At 48.7% G+C, this 10402-nt stretch overlaps 1 protein-coding gene across 1 annotated transcript in view; it reads right to left on the bottom strand.

The window, feature by feature from the left end:
• Positions 1-8975, bottom strand: part of LOC135911970 (aldehyde dehydrogenase 1A1-like) — a 360058-nt gene extending 351083 nt beyond the window's left edge. Inside the window, exon 1 of the mRNA XM_065444352.2 lies at positions 8663-8975. Within this exon, the coding sequence (XP_065300424.2) occupies positions 8663-8710 (48 nt within the window). The 5' untranslated portion in view covers positions 8711-8975. The remainder of the gene's footprint in view (positions 1-8662) is intronic.
• Between the last annotated feature and the right edge of the window lie 1427 nt (positions 8976-10402).

Genomic DNA, 10402 nt, shown 5'->3' on the forward strand with positions numbered 1-10402 from the left:
GAGACTATACACCTTGACTTCGCTGAGCTCAGAAAAAAGCGTGAGGCAGTTCGAACTACACGTTTTTCTACTGGCCATTGGTGAGTGCACACGCATAGTGAAATGCAAGCCGGGAAAAGAAGATTCCAACAGCGTTATCTCACTTTTTAACCGAGATATGTTCAAATACACAAAAATAATCATCGCTGACATTGGTCCAGCTTTTAGGAGCGATCGCTTGGAACGATGGACTGACGAGAGGAACATACGGCATCGTTTTGCTGCACGGTACCATCCAGAAGCAAGTGGACTCACTAAGAGAGCGAGACTGGATGACAGTTCATCGCAGTTTACCCCAGATTTCCAGGCGGTTGGAAATGCCCCTTAAAGCGGCTGCGAACCACCACAATCATTCATACACGGATGGCTCAGGATGTGCACCGTACTTCGCGTTCCATGGCAAACCGGAATGGCTTCCCGCAGACCATCTGTTAGGAATCACGAATCTGTTAGTGCTGCAAGAATGAAGGAAATCTGACGACCAATATGCAAGGTACAAGACCACCACGAAGAGAAATTCCGACTGCCGACATTCAATGAGATCACCGGACATACAAGTGGGAGATAAAGTGCTTGCTCGGAGTGGTCTGCAATGATCAAAGGCTCCTTTTACAAGACCCTACAAGGTTGTGAAAGCCGCCCACCGGCAAGCCATTGTAAACACTCTCTGCTAGAGTGGACCGCAAGATGTTATTGAGACGAAATCTGTGAACAGCGTGGTACTATTCAACCCAGGAGAGTTGACAATAGAGGGGAGGCCCGTGGAGCACTCGTGAAAGAGAAGGAAGGAGCGCACAGGGGAGACCAAGAGAAGTGACAAGAAGTGGAAGGGGCCAGATCAATTATGTCTGATTAAACGGAATGTTACAATATATAAGTTGAGTGTGATTAGTCGTATTTTACTAAAAACGTGTGCCTCTAGGCATCGTATGGCGCACACGTTTGGAGCCATTCTTTTGGCGCTGCCCACAAAAAAATTCCAGCAGAACCCATCTCACGATGACGGCCGACGCTCACGCGATTGGCACCCAAGCAATTTAGTGATGCACATCATTTCTGGAGACACCTTTATTTAGAATATTTAGTAGTCAGTCTGCGATTTATATTGGTTCTGCTATAGGACGTATACACTATCGCTGTGATCAGCGCACTTTGCTATACCACTCGCTCGCCAGGGTTGATCATGACCGTGATGGAATGACGATGCAGTGAGGAGAAGGGACGACGGCGATAAAACGATGAAGGCGGTACGGCGAAAATCGCATGACGACAACAGGATGCCAATTCCGAGATGACGGCGATTGCATAACGACGACAACGTAACAACGACGGCATGACGGCGGCGGTATGGCATCTCGACGAGGGAGCGACGGCGACTTTTTGGTGACGATCACGACGGCATGACGACGGTGCCATAATCAAAATTTAATGACAACAACAAGATTTCGATTGAATGACGAAGAAATCGCGTCGTTGGAACAACGAAGGCGGTATGACAGCGCGACGAGCATAGGAGGACGTTTCAGAATTGAAGAAGATGGCACTACGACATCGTAACGACGAGATGAGAAAAATGGGATGACGACGACAATATGACGATGATGGCGTGACGGCATGACGAGAGTCTCATGACGAAGCTGGAATGACGACGATATAACAGACACGACAGCTTCACGACTGCGTGTACATGCCCTGTGACCCAAGCTAGTGGACAACTTGGGTAGCTGGAGGACCACGTAAGAGTCTAGAGATGGATACACTCCAAGTCCCTGAAGAAGGCAAATAATGCTAATCGCATTAAAGCGCACCTTATCTCGTTAGCTACTGCTGTTCAACTCGAGCTGCTACACTTCTTGTCGTTCTCAGGTACTGAGCACAGGGCGTACGTGAAAAAGAATTCATTTAATAAGACTAATCCGCAGGCACCAACTATGGCATCCCTCAAAGTTTTCATTTTCTCAAAAGTTTTCATTCTTGTGTAGTACTCATAGAGCAGCCAATGCTGATATAACTGTAGCATTTAAACTAGGAAGAAATAAACTTCGGGCACCAAGAAACTCCCAAGAAGTGACGTTTGTGTTTCTTCTCACGGTACAACTAAACCTACGCCGTCGCAGCTCGGCGCCCAGTGCGTGCGCTTTACGTGTGACTCCTGGATTCGTCCTTGTTTCGCGCCGTTTACGTGTCCCTAGATTTATGGACTAACCAGTCCCTATTGAAGTTTTGATCTAGCGCCATACGCGCGAATCGATTATAGCTGCGTCCACGAAGTGGTAATCAGCGAACCAATAGATGCCAATTTCGCTTACATTGTGGTACGAAGATAGTGGAATATGCACTGCGAATTATTGCTTAACCCAATCAATAGAAAAAAAGCTGCAAATAGAAATAAGCTGATCGAGTCAGCTCAGTCTGCAGGGACTATCGCCAGCGTTCGCGTCAGCCCCTTACTCATTTAGAACGAGCGAGTCCTCCACAGGTCATCGACGCTTGGAAGGCCTGTTTTTGGTTCGGCCTGCGAATGGCCCCGTTATCGGATAAGCACTCTACGGGTAACTTCACGAAGCAGAGACCTAGCGCACACAAGTGTCCTCCTCTGCTGATAACCGTACGATAACATATACCCTAAAGATGTGATTTCCAAGATAGTGACCCGCGAAAGCAGAGGCTGATTTTTTTCAATATTTTTTGTGTGTGTTGCTTACACTCCCACGAAGCCAACACTCAATGATGCCAGGAAAAGCATCGGGAAAAGCATGGCCTCCAACCGTGAGGGCACGCAAGTTTCTCGCGTGCCTATGCTAACGGGCTCTGTCCGACGCATGTTGGCTACGTCACCAGCGACAGCCCGTGCGCCAGTTTCCATTCGGCCACAGACACGAGCGTGCCAGTTTCTCCCATTCTTGCTTCGTGGCAGCTGATTTTATGAGACGCTATGTTGAACTGCAACACATTCGGGATCGGCGCAGGTCAACAGGAGGTAACTTTACTTCGTCGGTGTAAAAACAAGACCGTCCATCGTGCACTCGCGGTCATTGTCGCCTTGCTTCTGTCGTCACACATTGGCTCGCGTCACGCAAACACAACTGCTTGCGCCTACACAAGCGTTGGTCCGTCTCGTAACTAATCGGAGAAGCCCAAACGACTCTCGATGGCCAGCTACCTGAAAAATACTCAGTGTGTGGGATCTGCGTAATCTCTATTACGCGTGATCGTTGATACCCTCACTTTGAAGACTGGCGATGCATGCGCATGAAGCTCGAAGAAAAAAGTTGGCGCGGCGCCAAGAATGAGCGCAGCTGTGACGGTAGATGATGGATGACGTAGATCAGAATAGACGAGCGGCGCTGCGGATGACGTAAACGGTATTCCTTTCTCATTGAAGACGCTGTCAGTGACGCATCGATCACAGCGTATTGATCACGATGTTAGGAAAAATGGCCGACGTTTTCTTTTAGAGTGTAGTAAAACAAATTAATTTCCTCTACTCTATTCATGGTTGTATCATTTGTTGGGTTGATTCGGTTGTTCCCAGATGGAGCGAACACTGCCTGAGGTAGCCATACTTCATAAACAGCAATGCCTATTTCAAAAACGTACAGGTGCTCCCAGAGTAATTCGGAACGCTGGACACGCAGCTGCTCATCGGCGGAGTGCGCCAGCGGATAAATACTGGCAAGATTTGCGCATGCGCGGTCTCGCCAGCGAGCAAGCTTCGCTCCCTAGTGCATATATATTGGCGTTGCCTTGCTCCAAGAAGGTAGCGCTAGGTGTCCTTTAGCATTGTGCAATGGGGGCTGGGCGAATGAATGTCTGCAGCACAGCATGCATGCACCGTTATCTATAAATAAAGGCCTCTGGATTCCTTGCAGCGTATTCTCGCCATGGTCTGCATCCCGTCTGGGAGATAGCAATGCTTTGCGGGATTACGTGCTAGTGAGGCGCCTTGGCTACAACGGCATCGCTGCCTTATTTTTCCACCATGTTAGCCTGTCCTGCGAAGTATTAGCTCTTAGTAAAATATCTCCCTATCCGTGTTACTACTAGCTTCGCAATACGAGGACAATTCCCACTATTACATGACCCCTCTTAACGGGTGTGTCTGCGATAGTGGCAATAAAAGAGTTCACAAAATGAAATAATGTGGCACGTTCATCAAGGCAAATTTCACGCACAGGAAATCACTTCATGCAAAGGGCACTCTAATGAACTCTTCACCACTCTAGTCATTTATTGGCGCACCCCGTTACGTGGTTCGCATATATTGTGCGCCAATCAATCACGGAATCTGGACCATTGGTAGCGAGTATCCTTACGTATTGATCACGCGTCGGCGTTTGTTGGCGAAGATACTCATTTTCATACTCCTTTTCTTTTGCTCAGATGGAATATACAATGATAATCAAGGGTAGGCTGCGTGAGCTGAATGCAAAAATATAGTAAGGAGAGCATAGTAAATCTAAATAACAGGAAGAACACTAGGTTTCTTTCTTCCATAAAAAACAATAAGCATCAAAACGTAACTGTGTTTCGTCTAAAACGGTTGGCATGTTCCGCTATCAATATCTCGTGAATGCGCTGTCCACGCGAAGCGCAGCTTGTAGACAACTTGGAATTGACTCGCAGAACGCATCTACGAAGTCCCTCCTCTCACCAAGGTGCTTGCAATCGCGCGTTATGGCAATCAAGAGCTCGTCGGCACTGGCCCCTCCCACATTCAGCTTGGATAAACTTTCCTTCATCGTGCCCCACACGTTCTCCCCAATATTGAAGTCTGCACCTTTCGGAGGCCAGTCCAGAACGCGAATACCACGTTCTTGAAGAAGCTTTTCCACAGCTCTGGCGGTGTGCACCGTGCTGAGGTCTTGTTGGAACAAGTAGAAGCCATCTTTAAATGGCAATAGGTGGTAGTCCAGAATTTCGCAGTAAGCTTCAGCTGCGAACGATGGGGAAAATCGGATTAGCGGACCGAGGCCCTCTTTGCTAATTGTTCCCCAAACGTTGACAGTACAGCGGCCACTGCTGTAGATCTCGGAAACATACCCAGGCTCGTATCTACACGAAAAGAAGGGAATAGATAATGGTCTTTTCAGATGAAATACGTTTTGCGCGTCCGAAGAACTTGTGCTTAAAAGATCAGAAAGAAAATGAAAATACATGCAGTTATATGGTCTCCATACGCGGCACTCTAGATCCCATCTCGATGAAAATTGATGATGATGAATTGATGATGATTCATCTGAAAATATGACTTCCTTCCATTCTTCAGTCGTCCAGCGCTCATATTCCATGCCAAATTCAAGGCGCCGGCGTGTTTGGCGCTCCGTAAGGTGTGGCTTTTGTGCTGCGACAAATCCACGAAGACCAGCCTCTCGCATGCGCCTTCTAAATGTTTCCTCACTGGCTTGCAGGCTGAGGGCTGTCTTCATCTGGCGGACGCTCTGAAAAGGATCAACAACGGCTGCAGCAACAATGAGAAGGTCGGACTCTTCCGACGTGTATCGGTGTCGTCGCGATCGAGCTGCATCTTTGAGTCGGCCATCTTCTACCCTGTATGCTTGGATTATTCGGTTGACCGCGCTTATAGATTTTCCTGTGAGGCGGCATATCTCACGTTGAGGTATACTCTGTGAAGTGAGCTTAATTATATTTCTCCGTACATTCATCGGCACACTTTTCGGCATGTTGCCTTGATTATTCCGGAATAGGGCGGCATTCGTGTAACTGTCATTGTTTAAACATGTTCGTATCTCTTTATCAATCGAGCCGCCGATATCATCACAGTTGCATCAGACGAAAACGCCACCCTTTGCCAGCGCTAGTCACGGTCACCTGCCATAAATATTTTGAGCAAATGATAAATACTGCCCACACGAAAAATAAAAAAGGTGCCCAAGCACCCGAACATGCAGACACGAGCGCTTATGCTCCAACGCGAGTGCATGCGCGGACACAGCTTGTCACAGACGGCCCCGGGCCCAGCCCCCCTTGACAAAACGTTAAGGGGCACCTAGGGCTACCGTTCTGGAGCAACACAACACAAGCTAGATGCACTAGGGAGCCATCCTTGCTCGCTAGAGGGACCGCGCACGCGCAGACCATGGTACTACTTTCTTCACGGGCGCGCTCCTCCGGCGAGCGGCCGCGTGTGTTGCGTTCCGAATTATTCTGGGAGCGCCTGTACCTGGCATAAATTGTGAACAAAATATACCCGCGACACTTAACTGTGGCGAATTTTCGAACACATTCTCCCAGGCACCTGCGATATGTTCAGTGCTCGCGGCTGCACGACCAGGTAACTTCCCTAGTGTTCTGAACAAACAGTGAAAGCAAAGGTGAGAACTCAAAACACCCCCTGTGCAACGCCGTCTTATCTAAGCCTTGCGGAAGGCGTCGCCAACGAGCCGCGAAGTGGATTATTTTGTCGTCTTCGCTAACTACTTCTCTGTAACACCTCAAAATTTTGCCAGCTCGCCGTGTTGCGAAGGTACTTTATTTCGCGACTGGCTTAAAAACGTGCCACAGTGGCAGAAGCAGACACTTATTTTGTCATTGTTTATGGCTGCCTTGCCGCACTTGTGGTGATATCCATTGTCGCTAATTAAATCTAAGCCTTCCCGTTTTGATCTCATTTTCTGCATCGCCACGCACAGCGTCGCTACAGTGAAATCCAACACTTTACTGGACGCACTTAATTTTTGTCCAGAAAACAAAGCAACACTCCAGATACGAGGACATGGCCACACGCAGTTCGGCGTCATCAAAGCTGATTGCTCGAACAGCGCTATACTTGCTACTTGCAGACCGTTTCATTGAGGGCGCCGCCATTTAGCGATCACAGTGCCGTCGGTCGTCTGACGCCATGCGCACTGGAGGGTGCACGGCGAACTCGCTGTTGACGAGTGGCAAGCTTTCGCGCTTTCCTTTCGTTATGTTCGATATAGCCGAATTATCGAACGACGACAGTACTAGAAGCGTTGCCACAGCTATGCGCGCGTGATCGGAATAGGAGGTGAGTTAAATCTGAACATTGTCGATACGTACGACACGTGCAACGTGTTATTATTGTACGTCTAGCCTTGAAATCTACTAAAGTACCGCTCAGGTGACGACAATCAGAAGTGTCTCGATGTGCAAGGTAGTGAGCCGCGCCAGCGTACATCGCAATGCAGGTAAGTGCGAAGCACCCAGGAAGGCCGATTTGCTAGCCTTCGTGCTCCTAAAATTTTCGCGGTACCATCTTCTAAGCGTTGCCTACCTGGCACCCTAGCATCTAGGCTTACAAAATAAAGAACCGCAAAATAACTCGACCGAAGGGTCGCTAACTGGATAAAACGGCCTGACGACAGTGGTCGCGAATATTTCAATATCAACCTGACGCACGCGACGCGTTGAAGAAACATGCCCACACTTGGGTCTCTAGTGGTGCCTGTGCAAGGGCACCTCGCCGAGAGCTGAAAAACGAACTACTACTCTTTGCAACACGAACTCCATCTTCTGAAGTAATACAGCGCGCGATGCTCGACGCTTCCCACGCAGCCTGCCGGCGAGATTCGGATGCACGGCAGAACCCGTGTGAACTAGCGGCGGCCGGCACACGTTCGAGAACGAAACAGACCACACCACTTTTTTTTTATATCGAAGCTTTCTATGTCTCACTGATTCGTTCGTGAGGGCCAGAAACGCACTGCAGGAAAGCCAACTTACACATCTGCGTAGAACACTACAATTTACATTCGCAGTACCGCGCCAGCGTCGACTGGCAGGCCGGTCAGTGCCTGATAAGGGCGCGAAGCGACGATCTCAGGAAGAGTAGCGCATGCGCGCAAAATTCACTGGAAGCACAAGTGGCGTCTAGTAGGCATGACACCACCCCTGTTGAGCTTCCCTGCTTATCGGAGACAGCAAGTGCGCGTGAACACGGATTCGACTTAGGATCTGGAAAAATAAATCAAAGCCCGTTTCTTAAAGAAAGATGGTTGAACGCCACGCTACCCAGACGAACTGTGTACATCTGCACTGCATTAAGTGCATCACGTAATGCATTCCCGGCCGTCACCATCGGCAAGCAGCGGGTGCAGCGCACGGCAGAAGAGGATGCCGTACGCGAACGTAGCGCGAGAGCGATTGTGCAGGCCGATCCCGTGTATCGGCAACGGCATGCAGCAGCCATGTGGCAAACGCTTATGCAGTCGCGAAGACTACTGGTCTTGCGATCATCAGCGTGCACATCAGACCGAACACGTCTCGCTGTGACGCGGAAACGTTCCTGGCAGAAACGATGAAGACCTTAAAGACACATAGTACGCCGATCCTCGCGTGCGGTGACCTTAACATCGATGCAACTTAACGAAATGTGTCTTCATTCAACTTCCACGCTCAAAAAATACAATCCTAAATACGTAATCAAATCACATATTCATAGCATCGAGTCGCTCAGCATTTCTTGCTTATTTTGTCGGTGCGTACTGTTTTCACGATACGAGTCAATTTCCGCCAGAACGCTGGTTATACCAAGCATGATCATTTTAGAACAAATTTTAAAAGAATATCTTTAATGTGCGTGCACAAAGAAACAGCTCACTTCTGCCATTCGCAATAGCTGACAGGTCCGAATACGCACCTTTCGTTCATGTCCCAGTTTGATCATGGGTGCAGATTTCGTCGCCATGCGCTCACTGGTAACAAAATCTTCTGCCCATGTACGCGACGAAGCTTATGGCGTCAGGTTCTTTCTTTTTATGCTGGCAATCCAAAGAGGATGCTTGTTTGCAACCGTAAAGGTAAAATCCAAGAAGTCGCCGCGACTGAAGTAGCACCTTTCGCTTCCGAAAGTGATTCTTGCACCCGAATACAGCACAGTGGTAGCCCGTTGACCTTGAGTCATTTGAAATCGCGATATTCACAGACAGAACACGTTGAAATCGTACTAACTCGTATTGACAACGATGCTGTTTTGAGCTGCCGATGGGAGAAAGGGCGATCCGCACATACCAGTGAGAGGAGGAGAGCGGCGCGGCGCGCTGGTTCGAGGCTACGTTCCTCCTCGCCGACTAGATTAAACGGTCTATGTACCATTTTCCGTAATCGCTGCCATAAACGGTCACCGCCATAAACGGGCACCGGCATAAAACGGTCTTTAGACCGTTTTATTGAACTATGAACTAGACTATGAACTAGGACTAAGAATTAAGAACTAAGGGCTAAGAACGTAGCCTCGAACCAGCGCACCGCGTCGCTTTCCTCCTCGCACTGGTATGTACGGACTCCATTTTCTCCCCGCGGCAGCTTGGAAATGTAGCCGTTTAATTGCGAATTACTGCCATTCTCACGTGTTCTGTCTGGGACTTCTGCGATGTCAGATGAGTCAAGGTCGCCGGGCTACCACTCTGGTGTATTCAGCTGCGAAATAACTTTCGGAAGCAAGCGCGAAGTGCATCTCCAGCCTCGGCAACATTGTGAACATCGCCGCTGCAAGAGCACAGAAGCGTCCGCTTTGTATTGCCAGCACAAACCGAAAGAACTTGATGCCATCGCTTATCTGTTCGAAAGGTTTTGTTGCCAGTGTGCGTACGGCATAAAAAGCGGTACCCATGACCAAACTGCGATATGAAAGAAAGGTGCGTATTCGCGTCGGTCAATTATTGCGCGAATGGATGAAGTTTACTTCTTCGAGCACGCACATTAAAATTATTCTATTCAAGTGTGTTTTAGGATTATCATGCTTGGCAGCGAACGTTCTGGCGGACGTTGACCGAGGATATGTATGAAAACTATGTGCCGACTAAGAAATGAAGGTGCGTTATTTTCCATTCTGTAACCAAAGCCATGCCTACCGTGTGCCGGCCGGCCCTAGTTCACATGGGCTCTCCCGTGCTTCCGAATCTCACCTGCAAGCTGTCGACGCCGCTCATCGTGCGCGGTATTACTGCAGAAAATAAAGCTGTTGTTGCAAGTAGTAGTTGTTCATTTTTTCATCTATCTCCAGTAGGCGAGGTGCCCTTGTACATACAGGCACAATTCGAGACCTAAGAGTGCGCATAATTTTTCAACGCGTCGCGTACGTCTGGTTGATCGTGGCATATTCGCGGCCACTGTCATCAGCTCATTCTGTTCATGTTAACAGCCCTTTCGACCGAGTTATTTTACAGTTCTTTATTTTGTGAAGCTTGATGCCCGGGTGACACATAAACAATCCTTAGAAAATCGTACAGCGAAAATTTCAGGAGCACGAAAGCTAACAAAAAATTGGAGGCTTATCAAGGTTAAGCCCAGTGGATGCGAAGCATCCACTGGGTTTAACCTTAGCGTATCCTTAGCGTTTGGAGGCATCTTGACCGCATACACGCCCGGCGCAAAGACG

This window comes from Dermacentor albipictus, chromosome 10 (genome assembly GCF_038994185.2).
Source record: "Dermacentor albipictus isolate Rhodes 1998 colony chromosome 10, USDA_Dalb.pri_finalv2, whole genome shotgun sequence".
Taxonomy (NCBI): domain Eukaryota; kingdom Metazoa; phylum Arthropoda; class Arachnida; order Ixodida; family Ixodidae; genus Dermacentor; species Dermacentor albipictus.